Source organism: Arvicanthis niloticus, chromosome X (assembly GCF_011762505.2).
Source record: "Arvicanthis niloticus isolate mArvNil1 chromosome X, mArvNil1.pat.X, whole genome shotgun sequence".
Lineage (NCBI taxonomy): Eukaryota > Metazoa > Chordata > Mammalia > Rodentia > Muridae > Arvicanthis > Arvicanthis niloticus.
In genome coordinates, this window is record NC_047679.1 from 84203573 (window position 1) to 84230847 (window position 27275).

Here is a 27275-nt window from a genome sequence, read left to right on the forward strand (position 1 = left end):
CTGTCATTCAGAGCATCGATCCATGTTGAATATACAGCAGTCCTAAAGCAAATATGGATATGATCCTAGAGCAACCACAAACACACACTGATTAGGCTTAGAAGACAGAATGGAGGGCAATAGCATTCTGGAACAAGCTTGCTCTGGCTAGTAATAGATGTTTGTGTTCATTTTTTATAATGTTGTATTTAATGACATAACAGTGGTACACTGAGATAAACCATGGTGGTAATATCATAGTTATTTGCAAAGACCCCAATGAAAGCTTCCGGAACTTTTACATGGAGAGTGGATTGTTAAATACCTAACTATTGCACCACTGGCTGAGACCGTTGACTCCATCACCAAGTAGACTGAACACTCCTATCTAGTTCTGGAATTAGTATTGGCCTAGACCTTCAGAGTTTTTAGCAGAGAAAGCTAGAGGAATAAGCCATTTCCAATTCATACCTTTTAAGCTACATAAGAAACAGCTAAGTCATTTGAAGGATAAAGGGCCAGGATGGGGCTGAGTTGCCATTCAGTTTCTTGCATTTACAGCAGTGTTGTCTAACCCGCTGATTCCAGGTGCTAGCCATTTACTGTAAGTAAGAAATACAGACTCTTTTGTCACTGGAACAATTTACTAAACAAGTACCTTCCTGTCCATTCACGGCAAGGTAATGAGACTAACAAAAGGAATCTTCAACTTGAGTAGACTCTGTAAGTGCTTCAGCTCCTTGGCAGGCACTGATGTGGTTTGTGCGTATCCATCCCATCTCTGCAAATTCTCTTTGCTTAATGACTATAAAAACACTGTATAAATAGACACTGATATTGAAGATGGCAATTTCTATAAACTGTATTTTTTTTCTTTCTTTGGACAAAAAGTACATTTGTGTGTGTGTGTGTGTGTGTGTGTGTGTGTGTGTGTGTGTGTAAGAATGCCTCACATACCTGGCTTTTAGTGCTTTCTTTTTAGAATAAGCATTCACCTTACTTGGAAGTTAATAGTTTTGACTTTCAGAAAACCTAACTATAAAATATGATTGCTGATAAAAATATTTATAAATATAGGGATATTTTATTTACAATCATTTAAAAATCGTGCATTTGAGTGGAAATTAAACAAAAGATAGGAGCAAAGCTATTTATAGAAAAATAAATTACCAAAAAATGAGAAGGGATTTTAATATTTTTACTATACAGAAATGACATATATTTGAGGAGACAGACACACTTACCCTGACTTAAACATTATATAATGTGTATATATATTTAAATATGACCTAGTACCTCTGAAATTATTCATTTTTATGTTTTTTTCTGCCCCTGAAATCTGGGAATCTGATTACATTTTTATGTTTTATGAGTTAAAACAAATTGAAATTTAAAAAGTCAATAAACATATAAACCATAGCCTCATAAGTAAAGCTATAATACAGATGAGAACAGTGTATCAGTGTTGGTTGAGAATTCAAAATAAATGTCCATATCCACAATATTTTATTAGTTGCTGGAACTGTTAATTAATGGTCAATTGAAGAATATCTGGAAAAATCTTTCAAAACATAAAATTTAGTTCGCTTTGAAAGATCAGTCTGTGAGTTTATCTTACTGAAATATATTCCTATGAATATTATACATAAAACAAATAAGTATATTCATTATAAGACTGTTTTAGTGGTCAGTAATTATTTTTATAGATGATATATTTTGTTAGTTATGGATTAAAAAGTCAATGGTCCACTATAAAATGTGAAGTAGGTTTATTTGTATTAGCGTTGGGAAAGCTTTATGATATAGTAGTAGGTAAAACATGTTACACAGCAGAATGCATTATATAAAGTCATTTTGATTTGAAAATTCTATATCATTTTTTTCTGTGTAGTAAATAAACATTTAATAAAAGTGTCATTTTGTGTTTAAACTATACAGTAAAATAGTTATATTTTTATACTGTTCTTCAAGATTGTGCTTGTCTCCCAACAACATATTTTGGAATGACTACTGCTTTTCCCCTATTCTACATTATAGAACCCACCCACATCCTCACATCTATTTGTATCCATACATATATTGATATCCTTATCTTTGTACCCACCTAAGTATGGTTTTTGTTGCTTATTTAACTAATCTGTTTTTAAATATATAGAAATAATGTTTATCTTTTACCCCCCCAAATGTACAAACAAGGATGATAGTAAAAATGATATAATTTAAAAAGGGTATAAAGGGAAACCCCACAGCATGGGCCTACACTTTAGAAGGAAAAGCTGTCACTGTCATATGTTCTGTCCTCTTGTACACATTTATGCCACTAAAATGTTATTCTTACTGTAACATTAGTCTTTCTCTAACAATATTGCTTTACAATAGTAATATGCCCGTATCATCTTTATTGTCTCTTCTGATTATTTTTCCTGTAGTTCCACTTTCTTTGACTACCAGTCCCGTGGCAAGAAGAAACTCATAGTAGAAACTTTTTTCTTTTTCTTTTTTTTTAAAAATAGATGATTTGTGGTCACAAAATATATGCTGATTATGGTTTTCCCTCCCTCTCCTCCCAGTTCCTCCCCACCACTCTTCTCATTCAAGTCCGTTCTCTTTCTGCCTCTCATTAGAAAACAGCCTTCTAAGGGATAATAAAAAGTTATAGTAAATAAAATAGAATAAGATTCAACAAAACCAAAGCTTTGGAATTGGATAAAACAAATAAATGGAAGGAAGAGAGCCCAACATAAGGCACAAGAAACAGAGGCCCACTCGTTTGCACATTCAGGAATCCCATAAAAACAGTAAACTGAAAACCATAATATTAAACACAGAGGACAAGTGAGGACCAATGTAGGTCTTGGGCATGCTCCCTCAGTCTTTGAAAATTCAGTCGCAAATTCCCCCTGGATACAGTATATAATTTTGGATATTTGACTGAACTGGGAAAGTTGTTTATGCAGAGCAAATGAGTAGAGGGTACTTCTAACTCAAAAAAAAATTTAGGAGAACAAGCTAGAAAAGATACACAGAGAAGAGAGAACCAAAGAGGAACTCTGGGCCTTTGGACTAATACCTTAATTGCCACTAGCAAAGACCATGTGCAGTTCGACCCTTTAGGAGTGGTGGGCTTCTTTACCCCGAGTTACTGGGATTTTCCTCATATGATGAACTGGGGGTAAACACATGGGCTTTAAATGCAAAAGACTTGGTCTTGAATCTCAGCTACACAGTTTGTAGGTATCTAGTATGTCTAGTATCTAGATGATACTAGAAAAACTTCTCCAATATTTTTGGGACCCAGTGTCCTTATTTATAAACAGATAATTTGTACTCAATGAATACTACATAAGTTAGATATTAAGAATGACAACTGTTATCTATAAACTATTTACATATGCTATAAATCCCTTGTATAATATTATCCATGCTAAAACTTCTATTATTGCCTCATTTATAAATGAAAAAAAAAAACAGATATAAAAAGGCTAAGTACATTTTTCAAAGCCTAGAAGTAGTGAATGGCACCGGCAGGAAAATGAAGCAATCTGATGACAGAATATGAAGATTTTCCAAAGAACAAAGCCCTTAGATTCTTTGCTTTCAACTCTGAAATGCCATAGAGAGTATTCAGCATTGCTATTTATTGTCGTTGTATTGACAGTACCTCGGCTCAGGCTGAGTTCTTATAGTTGCTAACTTAAAACTCCTAGATATGCATGTCTCCTTTAATATCCAGAGGAACATGTGTGAATTGAGACACAAAATGAGATCTCAAAGAATATAGACGACCCAAGTTCAAATAATTCTGATGTATATAAGACAAATATCCACAGTTTAAAGGAAACCACAGCCGTTGTAGAACGTATGAAATAAAAGGGCAAGAATGCAATGCCTCAGTGAGAGACATTATTTGGATGAAATCAGAAAACAGGGAGAGGGAGATGAATTTGTATGAAGAGCTATTTTCTTTCCACTTATCTGTTAAATTATTAGATACACACTTTTGTTTCTTTTGTTTGTTTGTTTGAGATCAGGCTTCATTATGTAGCCTTGGCTAGCCTGGATCTCACTCTATGTACCAGGCTGGCCTCAAACTGAAAGGGATCCACTTCAACTACTAGGATTAAAGGTGTGTGCCATAAAGCCTTACTTCTTAAGATGTACTTTTTATCAATAAGTATATAGGACAAATACAGTTTAAAAGAGAGCATAGTCATTTTGGAGGATAAGGGTCTTCTTTATCATTATTACCCTACCAGACCCACTGTCACCTTTTATTGGGACAACATGTTCTGCAACATGTTCTCTACCTAGTTAGAAGAGGAGCCAGAATCTAAAACAATGACATGATGTGGGGTCACAGTTTGTGTCACTAGCTTCTGAAAGATCAAGAAGTTACAAGCATCACTTCCTGGCTATATTATCTACTTATTTTAGGGTCGTCTTTCACAGTGCTTCAGTTATGTCTTTTCATTATCATTTTAATGGGCATCATGACAACATTTTACCTGTGATAGACTTGTCTGTTTTTGAGGATGCTGTCCTAGTTGTTCTTCTGCTTCTAACGCTTTCCCTGTACAGCAGCTAGAGGTAAGCTCACCACCTTGCATAAATCTTTTGTTTCCTAGTTCTCTCTAGGCAAGACAAAGTGTGAATACTTTACAAAAGTCTATGATATCGAATAGTTTCTGAATATGTTTTAAACATGCAGCAAAACCTCTATTTTAATTTTTAACAGAGGTTCAGAAATTACATCCTTCAGTGCTATAGCCAAATGTCTTCTTCTCAAACAAAATTTACTTATCTATTATATACTAGATTGCATCTCTATGCACCACCTGTGTCTCCTTATGCATGCTATAATTATAATTAAATATTAATAGTTAATTGTTTAATGTTCAAGCCCCCTAAAAGATCATTATCTGTGTGACAGCAAGTTTATATCTATCTTTGTCACAATATTATAGCCTTTATCCTCACGGGGTTATATAGTTGATTTTCAGTATATATTTAGTGAGCTAAATTAAGGGGTACTCAGATTGTCTAATGTGTGTAAGGGAGAGAAACGGTTTTATGTGTCTCTGACATAATCCAGCACTTAACTCCTGAGTTTAATAGTTAATGGCCTATTTCTGATCATACAAATGCCAAGGAGTACACAAGTAAGTTCAAGAAGCATTAGTTAATATTCCAGCATGGATGGGGAGAGAGATTACAAAGTCACACTCTTAGATGAAGAACTACAGGTTAACAGCTGCTAAGGGAGGAGAATTAATTTTTTTTTTCAGGAACAAACTCCCACTCAATAGGTTGCTTTAGTCCTTCATAAAATAATGTTTTACTGAGAAGTATAGCAATTTCTTGGTATGTAGGTAAAAAGGTAGGTATAATTAGTTGAACTAGATCATTTTCTTACGAAATTTTTGTTTGAAAGTTTTGGATAAATATTCATTAGCATATCTTTTTACCTATAGAACTATGTTTACTGTGGAGAGTTAATCTTAATTTTACTGAGGAAAACATTGAGTAACTGAATTTATCTTTTAAAAATAGGAATTCAAGTTTTTAAATATGAGATTATGTATGTATGTATGTATGCATCACATTGAGAATAAAGAGTTTTGGTAATTCAGTTTCAAAGATAACTTTATTTTTGTTTTGAAAAAGTACAAACTTCCTAAATAGGACTGACACAGGACTGCTGTTGTAAGGAGCTTGATGACCTGGTATATTTCAAGATTTAAAAAAAAACCTTAATTAATTTGATTTCTTACAATTGCATAATTCATGCAATGTTTTATGGATCTTCTCACATTATTATCTTCTATGAACTTCTTCTACTTTTTAATTAGTCCCCTTCTATTTCCACATCTTAGTTTTTGTGCTGATAGATTCTGTGTGTTCTTGATCACATTGTTCTATCCAGAAGAGAGTACCTTGTACGTCTCTGCCCTATGCTTCAGCTCTTACAATCTTTCTGTCATCTTTTCTGTGAATTTCCTTGAGCCTTGAAAAGGATAACATAGATATAACATTTAGGACTTGGCTATTGTGAGTCCCAGTACTAAAAGTCACCCACTGCAAGCTGAAGCTTTTTTTTTCCAAGGAGGACAGTACCAAAGGCACAAATATTTAGAAAGAAAATTTAGCTATATACCCATTTAGATTGATAGTAGTAGTGTATGACATCCCTAGTCATAGTTTTTTTTTTTTGCCTAGATTTCAAGCACTAGTTACATTTTCTCAAGAAGTAGGCCTCAAATCCAATCACAAGGTAGTTGGTTACCTCCAAACAATGGTACCACTATTGTCCCCATGGATATTTCTTGCCTAGAAGGTCAGTATTACAGTACTTAGCAGCCACAGCTTGATAAGATTTTCAATGCCTTTCCCACTCTGAAAGCCTGCATATATACTCCTACTGGCACTATGAATTCTAGCCAGGTGGATAGAGGCTTCCAGGTTAATTCCCACGTTGTTTGTATTTATGTTGCACCCTCAGTGTGTGGTCCCTTTAGGAATACTAATGGATAATTAAGAAAAAATTACCAACTGTACATCTGAGATTTACTATCTCAAATGTGTAATGAACACAAAAAGTGAACATTAAAAAACAATTTAAAATGAACTATGGATAGACACAAAGAATTCTTAAAGAAAGAAATACAAATATCTAATAAACAGTTTTAAATTGTGTGATATTTTTAGTTATCAGGAAAATGTAATAAAACTATTTTTATATTTCAACTCCCCTCTATCAGAGTGACAGCAAATACTGGTAAGGATGTGGAGAGATGGAAAACTTCTTCATGTTTGATGTAAGTGTAAACTGGGACAGCCACTATGCAAAGAAGCATGGAGGTTTCTAAAAATGTGAAAAAGAAAACTACCATGTGGCATAGTTACACCACTCCTGGTCATAAACCTAAAGGAGCCAATACCCTGAAACGGACAGGTATATACATCCATGTTCATTGCTTTTTAGTTCCTGATAAGAAGTGGAGTTGTATAATGGACATCAAATATCAATGGACAGTAAAACTTTTGCATAATTACATTTTGCATTATTCTGTTGTTTTAAACATATTAAAAAAATATATATCCTTTCCCTTTATTTAAAATGTATCCTTTTGCATCCCTTTGCTTTCCTTCTACTCCCTCTAAATCCTCCCAAGTTTTCCCTCCACTTTGTTCTCTTTTAAATTTATGGTCTTTTTTTTCTTTAATGTGTATGTGGGGTGAGATAGGGTGTACATACCTAATATTCAGGGATTATTGCAGAGGAGGAGCCGAGGATCCAGGGGGTTTGCTGTTAGATTATGTCTCCTAGAAATGTTAGAATCTATGCCCATAAAGTCTCACCAACATGGCTTCATAAATATGTCCTGACCAAAGACAATCCCAATAGACACGCTCATGTGTTAGGGGCACTGCTCAGGAGGCCATTTTCTAAGACAAAGATCTGCAGAAAACTAAGGAATACTGAGGGAGAAATAGTCTTTCCATGGGTTATCCAATAACAAATTATCAGCCTTGAAGATATACAAACAAGTAACATTATATGGTTTTCACATATTGTTTTTATATATTCAGAAATATACATATAGATATGAAACAATAATCAAAGAAATAGTGGTAATGTATTTATAAAAGAAAACAAGGTTGGCGTATGTGGGAGGCTTGAATGAAGGAAATGAATAGAAGGGGAAATGATATAACTATAACCTCCAAAAAACTAAAATTATTTTGAAATATTTTAATTTTTATTAATAAATTCAGTATACCTTTTATGGGTATTGTATCGAATAGTTTTATGTCAATTTGATACAAGCTGGAGTTATCTGATAGGTGGGAACCTCAATTGAGACAATGCCTCTATAAGATCTGGCTGTAAGCCATTTTCTTAATTAGTGATTGAGGGGGGAGAGGCCAAATCATTGTGGGTGGTGCCACCCTGGGCTGGTGGTCCTGGGTTCTATAAGAAAGAAGGCTGAGCAAGCAAGCCATTAGGATTAAACCAGTAAGCAGCACCTCTCCATGGCCTCTGCATCATCTCTTGCTTCCAGGTTCATGCCCAGTATGTGTTCCTATCCTGACTTCTCCCAGTGATGAACAGCAATATGAAAGTATAAGGTGAAAAAATTCTTTCCTTTTCAACTTCAGTTTTGGTCACACTATTTCATTCATTGAAGCAACAAAAACCCAACCTAAGGCATGTCAGAATCAGTGAGTAAGGTACTGCTGTCACAGACCTGACCCATGTTGTTTTGGGGAAGATAATGGAAGGACTTTGGAAATTTGGGCTAGAAAAGCCATTGAGTGTTTAAAACTTGGTGAGATGTTCTATGAGAGCTTTGAAGCTAAGGATGTTGAGAACAATGCTGAAGATGAAGGCCTGGCCTGTGAAGTTTCATAGGGTAGTTTAAAAATTCTACCAGGGGCAGCTTGTTATTTTTGAATTATGATTCTGTGGTTTTGGTTAGCTGAAGCTGAAGAATCAGCTATGATGCCAGAGATACCAGATACAAGAGATACAAATAAAGAGATACAAGAAACTAGAACTACTAATATGAAACCTTTGCTTTGCTGGGACACTCTGTGCTGGTCAGGTAGAGCTGACATATTAGCAGTGACTAAAATGAGGCCAGCATCACTAAGGTGAAATCTTCTGGGAAACGTTTCCTGAGAGTCAGCACACAAGAGCTGTGTTCTAGGGCAGCTAAGGTTATACGGCAATGCCAGCAACCAAACTTGTTAGTCTAAGAGTGACCCAGGTGGTACTGGTTTTGAAGTCATGAAGGAGTCATGAAGAGCAGCTGAGGATTGGCACTGTGAGAGACCATTGATGAAAGTGTAGCTTCAGTAGCCTTTGGAGGGCCAGGGTTGAAAATGTCATGCAGAGAATTTGAGACTGGGCACCATAAAAAGAGTCCAGGAGAAGTTATTGCTAAAAGTGCAGCCCAGATGCATCAGAAGGTCCCAGCATCTTGGAGATGCTAGTGCCACCAAGAACAGCATCAGTGGTGAGCATAGCTAGCCGGAGCTTAGAAGACAAGCTGTGTGTGCTGCAGAGAACAGAGATGGAGAAGTGACTCAAGCCCTTTGGAGGAGCCCAGAAGAGCCTGAGGGAATCCCAGGCATTGGACATTGTTTTGATCTGATTGTGACTGTGTCCTGGTATTTCCTTCTTTAAGTAATGAATTATTTAACTTTTTTTTTTTTTTAAATTTTACAGGAGCTCAGAGTTGAGAGACTGAATTTTAAAAAAGATTTGGGTTTTAAAGAGACTTTGGGTTTTTAAAAAAGATCGAATTTTAAAGCATTTGAATTTTGTAAGAACTGCAGGAAAAGTTTTAAGTTTGTAAAACATTTTATATTGTAATGTTAATGTGTTATCTTGGGATGAACAAGAAAGGAAAAGTTGTGGCTTGACAGTGATGTGTTTGTATGTCAAGTTGACAAGGGGTTGATTGAACTGGCTAATTTTATTTCAGTGTGACACAACCTAGAGTTTTCTGAATGGATGAAATGCCTTCATAAGATACTGCTGTAGGGCATTTTCTTAATTAGTGATTCATAAGGGAGGGTCCAGCCAATTGTGGCTAGTGTCATTCCTGGGCTGGTAGTCCTGGGTGCTGTAAGGAAGCAGGCTGAACAAGTCATAGGGGCAAGTCAGTGAGCAGCACCAAGACCTATGTATCAGCTCCTGCCTCCAGGTTCCTGCTCTATTTGAGTTCCTGTTCTAAATTCTTTCAATGATGAACAGCAATATATAAATCTAAGAATCTCTTTCCTCCCCAATTTGTTTTTGGTTCTAGTGTTTCATCACAGAAATTGAAACCCAAATTAAGACAGGTATAATATAACTTGTCTAATTAATCTTTTTATTTCAAAGTCTTCATACACACAATATATTTTGATCATATTCTTTCTCCTTTCCCAAGTCCTCAAAGATAATCTCTGCCTCCCTATTCTCCAAGCTCATGTTCTCTCTCTCTGAAAACAACTCCCCAAATGAAAATCAAATAAGACAAACTAAATATTAGAATCAATAAGAGAAACAAACAAACCAAAAGACAAAAAACAAAAAAAAAAACCCAAACTTCCCCCAACAATCAAAACAAAACAAAAATAGTAGACACACACACACCACGGAGTCCATTTTGTGTTGGTCATCTACTCCAGGGGCACAATATGCTTTAAATTCATTTTGAACATTAGGTTTGCTTCTTTTCCTGAATCATATTGTAGAGAATAAATAAATAAATAAATAAACAAATAAATAAATCATATTGTCACTCTGTTACCATCTTTTGTTTTCATTTAATTTATTTGTTCACTTTCCATCCTGATTGCAGCTCCCTCCTGCCTCTTCTCCCAGTCCTACCCTCATATCCCTTGTCCTTATTCCTCCTTCCCCTTGCTGAGAAGGGGAGGTCCCCCATGGTTACCATGCTCCTCCTGCACATAAAACCTAAGCAGGACTAAGTGCATCCTCTCCCACTGAATTCAAACAAGGCAGTCCAGCCAGTGAAAAGGGATCCTGAAGGCAGGCAACACTGTCAGAGGCAGCATCTTTCCATTTGTTAGGAGACCACATAAAGACCAACCTGTATATCTATTACATATGTGTAGGTGGCCTAGGTCCAGCCTATGTATGCTCTTTGGTTGGTAGTTCAGTTTCTGTGAGCCCCCTTGGGCCCAGGTTATAGTTTGCCCTGTAGGTTTTCTCAATAGAGAAATCTCTACTGGCCAAGCAGCATTTGAATGTTCAGCATCCTTAGTCATCAGGGAAATGCAAATCAAAACGACACTGAGAATCTACCTTACACCAATCAGAATGGCTAAGATCAAAAATTCAAGGGACAGCACACATGAGGACGTGGAGCCAGGGGAACACTCTTCCATTGCTGCTGAAAGTGCAAGGTTGTACAATCATTTTGGAAATCAACCTGGCAGTTTCTCAAAACAAATTGTGAATAGTTCTATATATGTCACTGCTATACCACTTCTGAGTATAGACCCAAAGATGCTCCATGAGAGCACAAGGATACATGCTTCACTATGTTCATAGCAGGTAAATTTGTAATAACCAGAAACTGGAAACCACCCAGATGTTTCTCAACTGAAGAATGGATAAAGAGAATGTACATTTACACAGTGGAACACTATTTAGCTAATAAAAAGAAGGACATCATGAAGTTTGCAGGCAAATGGATAGAACTACAAAACCCCTGTGTTTACAAATTGTATTTCTTTTTTCTTTCTTTCTTTCTTTTTTTTTTTTTTCTTGGTTTTTCGAGACAGGGTTTCTCTGTGTAGCCTTGGCTGTCCTGGAACTCACTCGGTAGACCAGGCTGGCCTCGAACACAAATTGTATTTCTATAGTGTCTGGAATGGCAGCACATTGTTTTTTATTTATTCATTTTACATCACAATCACTCCCAGCCACCCCTCTTCCAAAACCCAATCCCCATCCCCCCATCCTCTTCTCCTTTGAGAGGGTGGAGGGCCCCCCTGGGTCTCCTCCAACTCCTTACCTCAGGTCTCTGTAGGATTAGGCACATCCTTTCCCCCTGAGGACAGATAAGGCAGCCCAGCTAGGAGAACATATTCCACATACAGACAACAGCTTTTGGGATAGCCCTGTTCCAGTTGTTCAGGACCCACATGAAGACCAAGCTGCACACCTGCTACATATGTGCAGAGAGGCTTAAGTCTAATCTGTGTATGGTTTTTGGTTGCTGGTTCAGACTTTGAGAGCCCCAAGGTCCAGGCTAGTTGACCCGATTGGTCTTCCTATAGAGTTTCTATTCCCTCTGGGGCTGACATCCTTCCCCCCACCCCCAACACTTCCATAAGAGTCCCCAAGCTCTATCCACTGTTTTGTTGTGGGTGTCTGCATCCATCTGAATGAGCTAGCAACACATTTTTAACAAAGCAACTTAAACACCTTAATTAAAAATACTTCATTGCTATGAAAAAACAATAGTTATCTGGACCTTCAACAAGTCATAAATCTTATCTTGGTGAAGGATCTTACTTTGATGCTAATAGATACTGACTGATGCAGCAGTTACTATAAGCCAGAGTGGCATATGTCAATTTCTTAAAATAAGACCATACTGAGGTTTCCTACACCAATTGATTCATCCTCTTTGAAAGATTTCTCTATAGTTTGTCATGCAGTTTGACAGTACTTTACCAACCATAGAATTTCTTTCAAAATTGAATCCTTTCAAGTCCTGCTTCTGCCTTTTCCACTAGTTTTTAAAAATACTAATAGATCCATTGTTGTCATTTCCACTGGGGTTCATACTATGTGTACCAGGAGTACTCTCTTTCAAGAAACCACTATTTTTTTTTCTCATCCAGAAGAAACAACTCTTCATTTTTATTCATGTGATTTGTAGCAATTCAACCACATCTTTAGGTCCCATCAATAATTCTAGATCCTCTTGTTCCAAAACTGTAGTTATTTCATAAATCAAAGTACTGAATTCCTTAGGTATACATGAAAGTTGGAATGTATTACTCTGAAACCCCTTCTAATAGAAGACTATTTGATCTACTTTGATTTTTACCTCTTTCCTTGGGTCACTAATTTTTGCAATGGTACCTAAAATGAAAAGATCTTCTCCAGGAGATGTACTTTCCTTGGATCCACCATAGCATCACTATCTAGTGAAGCTTTAGTCTTATCATGTATGCTCTACAGTCTTTGATCCAAGAGCTGTAGATGAATGCTATCATGACAAGCACAAGAACAGTGTTAACTCCATTGTACATCTTTCTTGGAGCTCTTAGGTGACCAGTTGATTTGACAAATAACAGTACAATAAATAGTCAATTAATTTGTCTTTGTTTTTCCTAGCAGTAGACCTTAAAATAGTCATGTAAACATAGTATAAACAGATAGGCTATTGTCCTGGCTTTACTGAGGCATATACAATTCTTTAGGACATAAGGCATTTCCAAAATGGTTAAGTGAACCCCTGACTTCTACCTAGAGCTTTTGATTAAGTTAGCTCTTAACATGAAAGTCAGATGGACCTTTGAAGACTTGAAGCCATAAGATGATGCTACTCATAGCTGCCACTATTAGCACTAGTTAGTTGTCAAACTGACATATCTGGAAGGAAGAAACTCGATTGATAAATTGCCTCTATTGGATTAGCCTGTGGCCGTGTCTAATGGGCATTTTCTTTTATTTTTATTAATTAGCTTATTCATTTACTTTACATTCTGATCTGATCTCTGTTGGGCCTTGGACGAGGTAACTCCATTTAACCTATTAATTTCAGTCACGTAGGACAGGTAGAGGGCGTGATTAACAAGTCTCTACCTCCAGAGATTTAAATATTAATGAATTATCAAAAGGCCAGGGGCGTAGCTAATTAAGTTATTCCCTCCCCTTTCTCCCTTCCCTATAAGACTGGTCTCCCCTGGCCTTTGGCGGGGAAAGCACACAACACTTGCATCCATTCACCATGTCATGAACAATAAAAGCTTTGGAAAACCGGACTCCACGTGTCCATGGTCTCTCCGCCTGATTCCCAGCTTTTGGAACCCTGGAACCTTGCCGATGCAGCCGCCGGCCCGCCCACCGACAGCTGCATGAATGTGGGATCTTCCGCTGGCGGCGTGGGAAGCTCTGGTGCCGGACCGCCCTGAGACTCTGTCGCCGGACTCCCTCCCTTCCCCCCGCCCGTGAGATTTCTGCCCCACAGATCTCAGCTTCCCTTCCTTCCTGTTCTCATCTCCCAGTTCCTCTCTCACCTCACCTCACACTATACCCCCTCCATTTCTCCTTAGAGAAGGGGGAGACCTCCTATGGATATCAACCCACCTTGGTATATCAAGTTGTAGTAGGACTGGACACATCTTCTTCTATTGAGGTTAGACAAGGCATTCCAATTAGGGTAAAGGGAATGAAAGGCAGGTAATGTGTTGTCAGAGACAGCCCCTACTCCTACTTTAGGAGTCCTACATGAAGACCAAGCTTCACAACTTTTAAATATGTGCAAAGAGCCTAGGTCCACTCTTTGTATGTGCTCTGGTTGGCAGTTCAGTCTCTATGAGCCCCTATAGGCCTAGGTTAGTTGATACTATAGGTTTTCTTGTAGTGTCATCGACCTCTCTGGCTCTTTCAATCTTTCCTTCCCCTCTTCTACAATATTCCCCAAATTCCACTTAATGTTTGACTGTGGGTCTCTCCATCAGTTTCCATCAGTTGCTGGGTTCTGATGACAGATATGCTAAGCTTCTGTCTGCAAATCTAGCAGAATATCAATAATAGTGCCAGGGAGGCTCCCTCTCATGCCATGGGTTTCAAGCTGGGCCAGTCATTGGTTATCTCTTCCCCTCAAATTATGTTCCATCTTTTACCCCTGAACATCTTGTAGGCAGGAAAAAATGTGGGTCTAAGGTTTTGTGGCTGGGTTGCTGTCCCAATCCCTTCATTGGAAGTCTTGCCTGGTTCTAGGGGATGACCAGTTCAGGCTCCATATCTCTTGCTGCTAGCTGTCTTAGGTAGGGTCATCCTCATAGATTCCTGGGAGTTTCCATTGTTCTAGGTTTCTAGCTTGTCCCATAGATGCCCCCAAATTCATTTGTCTCTCCCAGTACTCTCCATCCATCCTCTCCTCACCTCATTCCTCCTTTTCCCATCCCCAGCCATCCCTCATAAATTTTCTCCCCTCTATCTACCCCCAATGTTTAATCATTTTCCTTTTATCACTGAGATTCAAGCATTCCCCCTTGGGATTTCCTTGCTACTTAGCTTCTTTGACCTACAGTTTGTAGCATGGTTATTCTGTACTTTATGACTAATATCCATTTATAAATGAGTGTATACATGTTTGTCTTTCTGGGTCTGGGTTAACTCATTCACAATGATATTTTCTTGTTCCATCCATATTCCATATACCCAAAATAAGCTACACCATACCACACTTACTCATCTATGCTCATAGCAGCTTTATTCATAATAACCAGAAATTGGAAACAAACTAGATGTCCTTTAACTGAAGAATGGATACAGAAAATGTGCTATATTTACACAGTGCTGTATTAATCTACCATTAAAAACAATGACATCATGACATTTTCAGGCAAATAGAAGGGCATTTTCTTAATTGCAAATTGATTCAGGAGGGTCAAGGCCACTCTGGGCAAGGCCCATTCCAATCAGATGAGTTTGGGCAGGGTAGGAAAGTATCTGTGCCAACCAGAGGAAACAAGTCAGTAAACAGCATTCCTCCATGATCTCTGCTTCAATTCCTGCTTCCAGGTCTTGTCTTGCCTCCCCTTGAAGATAGACTATATGTATGGCAAATAAACCCTTTCCTTCCCCAAATTTTGCCAGTGTTTTATCACAGCAACAAAAAATAACACATAAAAAAAACCAAAACAAACAAAGCTCTAAGTCACAAGGTAGGAAAGTCCTACATGACATCTTCCCGTAGAAAGTTGTTTAATATACATTGAAAATCTCTTGCTTTGAGTCACCTCATCTATCCATCATCTTGGCTAGATCTTTTGGATAATTTGCTACAGCCTCAGCACCAACACTTGCTACCTCACCTTGCAATTTAATGCTATGAAGACAACTTTTTTACTCAAACCTTAAGAACTAGTCTTTTCAAACTTCAATGTTTTTGTCTGCAACATTTTCATTTCTTGCAGATTTCATAGAATTAAAGAACAGGAGGATCTTTACAAATCAGGCAATGGCATATGGGAATCTTATGGCAGTTTGGTCTTCTTTCCAGACCACAAACTTTCTAGAGCTCAGCAAGAAAACTTTGCACTGTCATATCATTCATTGCATTCACTGACATAGCATGCTTAGTCCACTTCAAAAACTTTTCCTTTGTACTTATAATCTGCCTCATTGGTGCAAGAATGCCTAGCTTTTTCTTTAAAGTGAGGGACTTGGGACTCTTCTTTTGAATTTCATTATGAGAGGCCTCTGTAGGATTGATATCTGGTCTATTTTCAATATTGTTGTGACACAGGGAATAAGAAGTCCCTAGGAAAGAAATGAAAAAATGACTGCTCTGTGTAGCAGCCAGAAAATTTGTCTTTACTTTTTTCTGTGGCCACAGTTCATGGCACCCCACAAAATTACATTATCATCACAAATCACTAATAACAAATCACTGTAACTGATATAATACGAGTGAAAAGTGTGAAATATTATGATAATGGCTAAAATGTGATACAGAGGCATGATGTTAGCACCTACTGTTAGGGTAATCGCATGGACAGACTTGAATTGATACAGGCTGACCACAGACCCTAAATTCATAGAAACTGCAGTATCTGAGAAACACAGTAAAGTACAGTAAAATGAGGTCTGCCTTGGAGAATAGATTAAAATGGTTATATTATATCTAGAGTATGTCATATTATAGTTTCTTTGCATTTTTATTCTCTATGAAGATAATATTATTTGCTCTTGTAGGCATCATGTTAATTTGCCCAAGTTAACATGCTCAGAAGGTATAATATTCACCTCAGTGTAATATTACTACATTTCAACTGTCTCAGTTAAGATAATTTAAATTATGATGGTACTGTCACAATCCCCAAATTTTAGTGGTTTTATAGTAGTTTTCTTTTTCATTTATGTAAATGTGGTAACTAGAAGCTCTGCTTAGTGACTAGTAATCATATAACCCAGGGTGACAGAGCAATCACCATGTCAAACATTACCAGTTGCATAAAGATAGCAGTGCAAGGTATCACAATGGCAAATAAGTGCTTAGGCCTGAAAGTGCTACACAATTATGAGCAAGAACCTTCCTTACAAGTAATTGGCCAGAGCCAGATACATGGCCCCATCAGTCACAATGAGGCCATAAAGTGTGATTAATGCCTAAAGTCAAAGAGCCATAAGTATCTGGAGAGCAGAATTAATGGCTACGTATGTTGAATACTGAACAAAATGTAGAATTTGCCCTTTAACCTTGCATTATATCCCCCTTCCTTCCCTAAATATCCTAAACCATTACCAATAAAAATCCATACACACATGTACATATATACATGTATATACATTTTTACTATATGTGGGATCATAATTTTTATACAGCTTATAGATTTATTTATTTCTATACATGTACCATAGCCTCATTGTTGCTTGTATAGTATTCACTAATATGGATATGTTCTTTTCAGTGCCGTGAAAAAGTTGTTTGGTTTGTTCTTATATTTGCATCGCACATGAACTGATTCTTCTCATGTATGTATTTCTATCTGGAGTTCTTTAGTTGTTTCTAAAAGAAGAAATTTCTTTTTTTGATTTTTTTTATTGGATATTTTATTTACATTTCAGATGCCACCCCCTTTCCCCAATTCCCCTCCCTAGAAAACCCCTATCCCATGCCCCCTTTTCCTTTTTGCTTTTATACATTTTTTAAAATGTTAATCAAAGGCTTTATAAGTTTGGCAATGCTCAATCAGAAGTGTAACCCAATACCCAACCTAGATATATCAACTATCTTTGACTGGTAGAGATACATGAACATCTGCCTCCATGCCCCCCCTTTCTCTCTCTTTCTCTCTCTTATCACCTAGCTTCTCCTCTCCTTCATCTTCTCCTCTCCTTACTCCTTCTCTTTCTCTCACATTAGCTCCTCCTACATATCACCCTTCCTGGTAAAATAAAACTTTTCTCTCAAAATACAATTAGAGCATAATCATACCAATTTGTACCAGCGAGGTACAAGATAGTCTTAATACCCAGTCCATCATTTTGTTGACTAACCGGAACCTCTGTCATCTCTCCTAACTAAAACACTTAGTTCTGAACCTGACTTTTTTTCTTGGCTTTAGAATGAATGTCAGCTGAAAATCATCCACTCAAATATTTTCTCTCAAAGTAAATAGCCAGGATTGGCTATGAGACTATAAGTTTTCAACCCTGTCAGAAATCCAGAATGACTGAGTTAACTGAAATTATGGAAAGCACAAAGCATAGCTTCTAAAACTTTGCCAATTTATAGATACCACTGAACACCTGGACAGTCCCTATACTACAAAACGTTGGAGCATCTAATCTTCAGCCTTTTGGCCCAGGATCATCTGACAGACTTTAGTGCTGCAGAATTATTAAGGGCTGATTACTCTGCCTAGGCAGATATAATCAGTCTGCAAGTGTGTCCTTTTCTGGATAGTAATTTGTCTGTAGATGGAAAGAGGCAATTCTTGCCTAGTGGCTGTCTCACCGCAACTGGAGTAACTCCAAAGATGCTCAATTTCTTCTTAGAATCCAAGACAGGAAGCTGTCAGGAGCAGACAGGTCTCTAATCAAAATGAACCTTACTACAGAAGTGTTTGTAACGTCAATTCTGTGGACTTCTGACGTTTTGAAAACCAACTATCCATGTAAGGTAATCTTGACTGTTGTCTGTTAACTCCTCTCAGCTATTTCTAAATAAAATATAGAAAACCCCTAGCAATAAACTCCAAGCCATGAATTTGCTATAGGCCCTTAACTCACAGGCTGACCATCTCAAATTAGTTAAGAAAGTTAAAGAAGGACTGGGTCTAAGCCTTGTATTCCTAAATGTGTTATACAGGCACAATGCCTATGAGAGTAACAATATTCATCTCACTTTTATATCAATAAGAAGCTCATACCAATGAAAACCTTAAATTTGAAATCAAAGTAAATTTTGTACCATTTAAGAAATTATAACTTCATCTTGGTAACAATTATACAGATTTCTACCACTAGGTTATGGCTATGAAATAAATCCTAGCTAATCCTCCCTGTTCCAACAGAACCACTACTTTTCCCTAGAAAGACAGCCCAATATTAACCACCTTAGTCCCCAAGCCCAGGGCATAGGGGTGCTGACTCTTCATTAACTTCTTCAAGCTGATTACAGGTGTTAAGATATTAGAAGAGGAGTGGGAGGAAGAGTAAATTGATAAGCCTCTGATGCTGTGTCTTCACTGCATACAGATGGAATTCTAGGACATCAGAGGTTTGGGCAGGTCTGCTCAGCTTGCCTGATGAGTAGATACACCAAGGCTGTGTATTCTGCAATATACAGTTCTCAAAACAAATTTTAGTATCAAGATAATTTTTTAAAGAGGGCTGACAGTTTATTAAAGATGTTGGTTCTAAAAACTTTTCTTTTTTTCCTTCTTTTTTTATTGGATATTATATTTACATTTCAAATTTTATCTCCTTTCCCCATTCCCCCCACCACCCAGGAGCTCCTTATCCCATTCCCCCTCCTCCTGCTAAAGAAGAAATTTCTAAATACTTTTAAAAGTTTGCCAAGTATCAGCATATTGCCTTTCCAAATGCTACATAATAATATCATAATTAGTATATAAAATTGTGAGCTACATATTTGGAAGAATATTGACAATTTTGACAAAGCAAAGCATTGGACGATGAAGAATTTAAATACTGTATCAAAGTGATAATGATTCATTTTTTTTGTCTGAACAACATATAAGACCCTTTGACCACTACTTCTCAATTTAATGATGGGAACAACTCTAAAAACTTACTAAGCCTTTTTACATGCAACACTTTTGGTTATATATTAATTGTCAGACACAATTTCCTGGCTATATCAGCTGAAAGGGGGGTGTTAGAGAAATTTAATATTCTTTTTTTGGAGGACTGTGCTTAAAGTTAAAGCTCAAGTAAAATGCCACTGTGTAAAAGTACCATATTTTCTTTATCCAGTTTTTAGTTGAGGGACATCTGGGTTGTGTCCAATTTCTGGATATTATGAATAAAGCTGCTATAAACATAGTTGACTAAGTGTCCTTGGGGTATGGTGGAACATCTTTTGAGTATATCCCCAGGAGTTGTGTAGTTGGGTCTTGAGGTAGGTTGATTCCCAATTTTCTGAGAAACCCCTATATTGATTTCCATAGTGGCTGTACAAGTTAGTACTCCCAACTTCCGTGAAGGAGTCTTCCCTTTGCTTCACATCCTTACCACCATGAGCTATTGCTTGAGTTTTTTATCTTAACCATCCTAACAGGTGAAAGATGGAATCTCAAAGTAACATTGATTGAAAAAGAGAAATAGAAATTCTATGCTACACATGTTAGTTTATTTGCTTATTGCCCCCAGTATTCATCTCTTTACAGTATGTCCCTTCTGTTCTCTCTCAACAGAAGCTGTTTCCTTCCTTTTAACTTTATTCTCATTTGGACCATATGCCAACATTTTGGACCCTTAGTTTTTTTTATTAGTTTTTACCCTCTTTCCCCTTTGTAAGTTTTATCTATGTCTTTTTTCTTCTGTATATGTATATTTTCTTCCTGCATCTGTGTCCTAGCTCTCTTTATCCCTGTTGCTTTGTTTTCCTAAATTTGTATTTCTGGCTCTTCATGTTTTACTCTTCATGTCTGTTTTAACCTCCATTTCTAGGAGAGTGATCAACAGAGTCAGCTGTCATTGCATGAGCTATTTTCAAATGATAGGAAGTTCCTGAGGATAGGATAGATGGAGATATAGAGAATAAAAAATGTCCTGATTGCTTGAAAGTTAGATTAGATAAGTAATGTGATCTTGTCAGGTTTTTGTTTGTTTGTTTTTTAAATATTTATCTATTTATTTATACTTCAGATTTTATTCCCCTCCTGGTCCACCCTCCAATTGTTCCACACCCTATACCTCTTCCCCGCCCCTCTGTCTCCACGAGGATGTCCCAACCACCCAACACCCACCCACCTGACCTCTAAACTCCTTGGAGCCTCCAGTCTTTTGAGGGTTAGGTGCATCTTCTCTGACTAATCCCAGACCAGGCAGTCCTCTGCTGTATGTGTGTTGGGGGCCTCATATCAGCTGGTGTATGTTGGCTGGCTGGTGGTCCAGTGTTTGAGAGATTCATTTGCCTGCAAATTTCAGGATGTCCTCCTTCTTAATAGCTGAGTAGTGTTCCATTGTGTAAATGAACCACATTTTCTGTATCCATTCTTTTGTTGAGGGACATCTGGGTTGTTTCCAGCTTTTCTCTTGTCAGTTTAAGTCTTATTGAGAACCAACTTCTTTTTCTATAAATAGAATACAAATATTGCTACATGTTTGTTTTCTGTTTAGGTGTTCAGTAGGACCTTATGACCCCGCTGTTTGTAATCATTAGACTTCATTATAACTAATAACAGATTTAGAAGTGATTAATGGATTGAGATAAATTAAGTAGGTATGATCCATATATATATATATATATATATATATATATATATATATATATGACTAGATGATGGGAAAATATTGTGATGACTCCCAAATTGCGTGATGGTAATAATATTATGAGAATTCATACGTGTATTCTGCAACTGGATGATATTTTTAGTCCACATATATTCACGAGTTAAGTTTGTTTTAGTTCCAGAAGTGCAATATGAGGACATGCTATGAACCCACAGTGTCTGGCACTTTAAGGGAGAAAAAGAAGAAAGTGTAGAAGGCAATTTGCAAATTATACCTGAATGTCACCTGAGAATAACATCATCATTGCAATCATCTGTTGGAAGATTTAGTTCAATTACATTTTTAAAGACTCTCTAGTCAAGAGAGTACTACTTATATCAGAATTTGGTACTCCAAGGAAAGGAATACTAATGCATTCATTAGCCATTGTCCTATCATCTTCCTCCTTTGCAATTTTGCACATAGCCTTTGGGGAGCAGGGGATTGTGTGCCAACCCTAGAGAATCAATAAACACAAGGCTCTCTGGGGGAATATGAACTGCAGGAGTAAGAACTATTGCATATTTATGACAATGGTAGGGAGAACAGACTATTTTTTGGGGGGGAAAGGTAATTTTGAAATAATTGAATAGCAGCAAAATTGTCATCATAGTAGGTATTATGCATGCTCCTGTACACTTTCTTCACACAACAGTAAGCTGGTTGTAAAATCACCAAGAGAAAAGTTATAATGCAATAAAGCGAAGATTTTCATGGGAAAGCTCCAACTGCTTCTGACACTTTTATTATTTAAAAAGATGTGTGGAACCTTATGTCGGGAGCCCACTGGTCAGTCCTAAGACATTCGTTGATCAATGATGATATTTCAGGCTGACTGCTGCTGCAGATGAACACTGTTAGGAGATTGATTACACTGGCCTTTCTCTTTGACTGTTTGAATTGGCAGTTTGGCAGATTTTCTCTTTCCACAGGAAATCTAAATCACACATTGAGCATGCTGCAAACTACTTCTCTAACTTCTTTTCCCTTACCACTTAGCATATATAGGTTGATCGTCAGTATTTTCTACTTGACTAAGCACTGTAGTATGCATATATCTCTACAGTTGGTCTATATCATCATAATGCTTAGAAGACAAAGTTTATCTTCTTTTGACTTGGTTTAGCATTGAATGTCTATGGGAAAATAATGTTGTCTTCATTAAAAGATCTGGCTTTGATCATACAGGCTCAAAGTCAAACCTCTATTCTGTGATTTCTCTAATCTGATTTTTGGCTAAGTCACAGCTGTTTTTTTCTTGAAAAGTAAAATCATGAAAATAATGTCCCAATGGTATATAACAGCTCAGTACTACATGTCTGACATACACAAATGCTCAATAAATTACAAGTATAGCCTATCAAAGATTTTTTTATTAACTTAGTTGTTGACACAGTGTTCTTGAATATATGCAATAAGTACGTGTGTCTAGTTCTTCTAATCCTCATTGATCTTAAATGAAGGGAAAAGGAAAGTGAATGTATAAAATAATTATGGGGTTAACATTCTATTCCAGTGATGATTTATCTAGTTAAAGGGAAATATTTTTTTCACAAAGACTAGAGAAATATTAATTATATAAGGTAGAAATATTTCTAAGCTGTTTTTAAACAATCAGTTACCAAACATAGTCTATATAGAGTGGGAATTCAAGCACATGACCAGTTAGTGAATGGATTTATAAAGAGTCTTCTCAATAATCATTGTGGCTTGCTAATTTTAAGATATCAAAATCATTAGACAGTCCTTTCTGGGAAAGTTAATGTAACTTTCAGATAGCTTTTAGATAGAAACAGTGAAGATACAATAATAGTTATAATAGCTTTGGAGGAGGATAGCATGGTTAAATCCTTAAAAAATTAACCAGCATAATTAAATAGGTAAAATAAAAACCAACGCTGAGCATGGCTGTAGGAAGAGTGACGTCAGATCTGAGGCAATGAGGCATTTGTTTATACAGCATTTACATTTTCTCTCTTATACTGTTCATGCTGCATTTATAGTAGAAAATTATTTATAGGGCAGAAAAAAACCTAGGAAAACTTATGTAGAGGTATTTTAGAGTGAGACAAGAGGATATTTATAGAATATCAGTGGTGTTCATGGAAATAGAAATTAATAAATAAATATTTTAAAAATGTTCTATTCATTTGAAGTATTGTGCACTTAATATCATATCTACATAAGGCTAAGTTCTACCTGTTAAAGTTTCATTGACTACAAGTTGTGTGTCAAGCTCCCGTATTAAGAGCTGGAGATTCAATAGGTAATGACTAAGTGGCTTCCCTTTTGAAGATCATATTGTAATGGGCAGGGAGTAGAAAAAGTCAAGCAAATGAGTAAATGGAACTGAATCATTAAATGTCTTAACTTACTAGAATATAAAAATTATTACTTTCACATTAGGTACCACTTGCTATGCTTTATTCCACTTATCCTTTCTCTCTAACAGACAAAAATATTGATAAATATGTCTGTCAGTCTAATTCTAGAACCTTTCACATGCTTTTGGAATTTGAATAAGCACCATTCTTACTCTAGAGCCATTGTCTTTATTCACTCCAACCTTCTATCTAATAGCAATATAATCCCTTTAATCCTCAACAGAGTAAACAAATTATTCTAGTGTCTAGGGGTTTCTGAAGGTGTATGGTATTTGCTTCCTTTCCTGATACTCTCATCCCTTCCTAAAAGGAGAGTGTCTGGAAATGAGCAAAGGAGAAAATAGACATTTGTACTGTGTCTCTTCCTTTGATTGAGCATGATTGATTTTAATGGCCACCTTTGGGCATTATATAAATAAATAGTTGCTGTGATAACCTGATGATGAGAGACTTCCTCAAGTATCCCCTCTGGGCATTGGAAAGTGAGACCAAGAGTTGGTGCCACCTTATCACTTTCCTTTCTTGTACACACATCTGGCTTCAGGTTGCAAAGCTTTTTGGCAAGAATAGTATATTTACTGACTCCCCCAACTTGAACATTTGGATGAAAATTTGTCTTCTCTGTGCTGGGAGTAGGCAAGAAGTAATTTAGTCCCCTTGTCACCTGGCAGTTTCCACCACACTTGCCTCTCCCAGAGTTTTTCATCCCTGTAGCAGGGATGCAGAAGTATGATACTAATGTATGAATGTATAATAACAAGCATGGAGTAATTTGTTGTCCTTATGCAAAGGTGATAAACTTCTTATCAAGCCCCATTGTTTATTGGTAAGTTAAGGACATCTTAATATGGAGCTAGCTATGTGATTTGCTGAGCTAGTGGCTAAACTCTGAACATTTTCTGAAAATTTGCATGCCTTTAATCCCAGCACTTAGGCTGGTCTACAGAGTGAGTTCCAGAACAGCCAGTGCTTTTACACAGAGAAAACTTAACTCATTAAACACACACACACACACACACACACACACACACACACAAAAGAATTTTCTGTATCAAATAGATCTTTGAGGTGAATTTAGGAAATATGGAATGCCACCCAGTACATGATATTGCTCTGATACTTTTATAATCTGGTGAGGTTTATGTCCTTCAAGTATAGATCTATTACAAATGAATAAATCTTTAAACAATATTCGGCATCATTAAATGTTACCCAGCAGCTCTACCTGCGTTTCCTCCCAGGTTTTCTTCCATTCATTATCCTGATGATCATGGTGGTTTCTTTCACCTTTTCAACCTCTTTGCCATCACTTATCCTGGGTTTATAATAAACCTCGTGCAGCACACTGGTTCTCGTCTTCTGATGCTTCAAAATTAGCTGAAATGTCTTAGCTTACTTGGGGCAGAACCATAAGATGGTTTGTTTGTTTGTTTTTCTCAAAATGTCTCTTGATGGTGCTGGAGAAAGTCCCCTTTCCCTGTTAAGGACAGTACTCTCATCCAAGTTCACACTTTTTTTTTCATTTTTAAGTCCTTTCATTCCAAATGCTTAAGACTTGGTGCTATTCATTTTTAAATGGGAGCTCTAGTTAGTTGGTATTGTTGCTCTCCCCATGGTGCTGCAAACCCTTTCAGCTCCTCCAGTCTTCTTTCTCACTCCTCCATTGGAAACCTCATGATCAGTTCAATGGTTGGCTGTGAGCATCCACCTCTGTATATTTCAGGCTCTGGCAGACCTCTAAGGAGACAGCTATATCAGGTTCCTGTCAGGATGCACACAAAGGCATCCACATCAGCGTCTACCTTTGGTGACTGCACAAGGGATGGATACCCAGGTGGAGCAGTTTCTGGACGGCCCCTCCTTCAGTTTCTATCCCACGCTTAGTCTCTATATTTGCTCCCATGAGTATTTTGTTACCCCTTCTAAGAAGGTGTTGGGAGCTGACTTTAAGTAGAAAGCGGCTAGAAAGTAGCTATCAACTTTGCAGCCATCTGGAACCATATACCCTGATAGAGACTTGTTTTTCAATAGCCTACAACAGCTGAAGCACACTCTGATAAATATCTTGTTTATCCCACATAGCTTGTTTTGCTGTTTAGTGACCCCAGCTGCATGGTGCACGTGGTAAAGTGTTTTCACCTGTGTGCTCCTGCTTGTGCTTATAAATACCCAGGATTCCTTTGTAGTAGTGTGGTCAGTAGGAGGTGTGAATAGTCTGTGGGAGACACTAAAGGAGAGTTGACTACAGATCCTCTGGTTTGTTTCCATTCTTCTTGTCTCCGCCATTCTTCCCCCACTCTCCTCTCTCTCCCTTCTTCCCCCACTCTCTCTCTCTCTCTTGCTAGAACCCGACCTGCAGAACAGAGCTTTACAAGAAGGGCCAAAGCAACCACACTTTAGTCTTCCTTGTTCATGAGCTTCATGTGGTCTGTGAGTTGAATCTTGGCTATTTCAAGCTTTTGGGCTAATATCCACTTATCAGTGAGTAAATCTCATGTGTGTTCTTTTGTGATTGGGTTACCTCACTCAGGATGATATTTCCTAATTCCATCCATTTACCTAAGAATTTCTCAAATTCATTGTTTTTAATAGCTGAGTAATATTCCATTGTGTAAATGTACCACATTTTCTGTATCTATTCCTCTGTTGAAGGACATCTGGGTTGTTTTATAAATATTATAAATAAGGCTGCTACAAACATAGTGGAGCATATGTCCTTGTTATATGTTTGAGCATCTTTTGGGTATATGCCCAGAAGTGATATAGCTGGGTCCTCATGTCCAATTTTTTGAGGAACCACCAGACTGATTTCCAGAGTGGTTGTACCAGCTTGCAACAACCACTCTGGAAGTCATTTTTGTGAATCTGACACCTACAGGCTATTTGGAATTTAACCTCATGAAGATGAGGGGTGAGTAGCTCAGGATAAAGGCTAACTGCAAATGGCATGAGAAGTATATGGTCTTAAATATCCAGAGACTAATGACATGATCCAAGTAATTATGATATAACCAAATTAAAAACTAAGGCCATGAAATCACATCAAAGAAGCAATGGAGGAGCCCATCTTCATGCCCTTGAAAGCCAAAAGGACAGAATTCAATTTTCATTTTGCGTCTAGTTGAAACCATTGAGAAGTTTTGTTTTTTTTTTTTTTTCTGGGTTCTTTCACATTTTAACTTTGAGCTTTCAAACGTTCTTCATTTCCATAAAAATAAAGCCAGATGTCAGTAGATTATCATTTCTGCAGTTGATCTTTGAAAAATATACTAGAAATTTGGGTATCTCTTATCTGAAAGGCTTGGAATCAACAATTTTTCATATTCAGGACCTTTAGATTTTTATAATCTTTTTGTAGACATTACCAGTTGAACATCTTGAATGGTAGTTGAGAGGATTTTGTATTTCCAGATAAAGGTATCAATTTATAGCTATGATTTCTATGAGGCAAACATATCTGTGTGTAGTTTAGATTTTTTATTTTCTTTTGTTTTGTATTTCAGCTGTCAGAAAACGTGCACAATGAAGCTGCCACTTCTTCTGGCCCTGGTGGTCTGTTCTGCAGTCAGTACAAATTTGAAGATGGTGTCAAAGAGAAATTCTGGTATGTTGCTGGTGACTTCCTGCTATATGGTCAAAGTGTGTGGAGTTTTTTTTTTTTTTCTCCTGAGCATTCA

The 27275-nt window shown here is 37.1% G+C and overlaps 1 protein-coding gene across 1 annotated transcript in view; it reads left to right on the forward strand.

Moving 5' to 3' along the window:
• The window catches only part of Il1rapl2 (interleukin 1 receptor accessory protein like 2), a 1120259-nt gene that overhangs the window by 50537 nt on the left and 1042447 nt on the right, over nucleotides 1-27275 (forward strand). The window contains exon 2 of the mRNA XM_034486219.2: nucleotides 27102-27202. Coding sequence (XP_034342110.1) covers nucleotides 27121-27202 — 82 coding nt within the window. The 5' untranslated portion in view covers nucleotides 27102-27120. The remainder of the gene's footprint in view (nucleotides 1-27101; nucleotides 27203-27275) is intronic.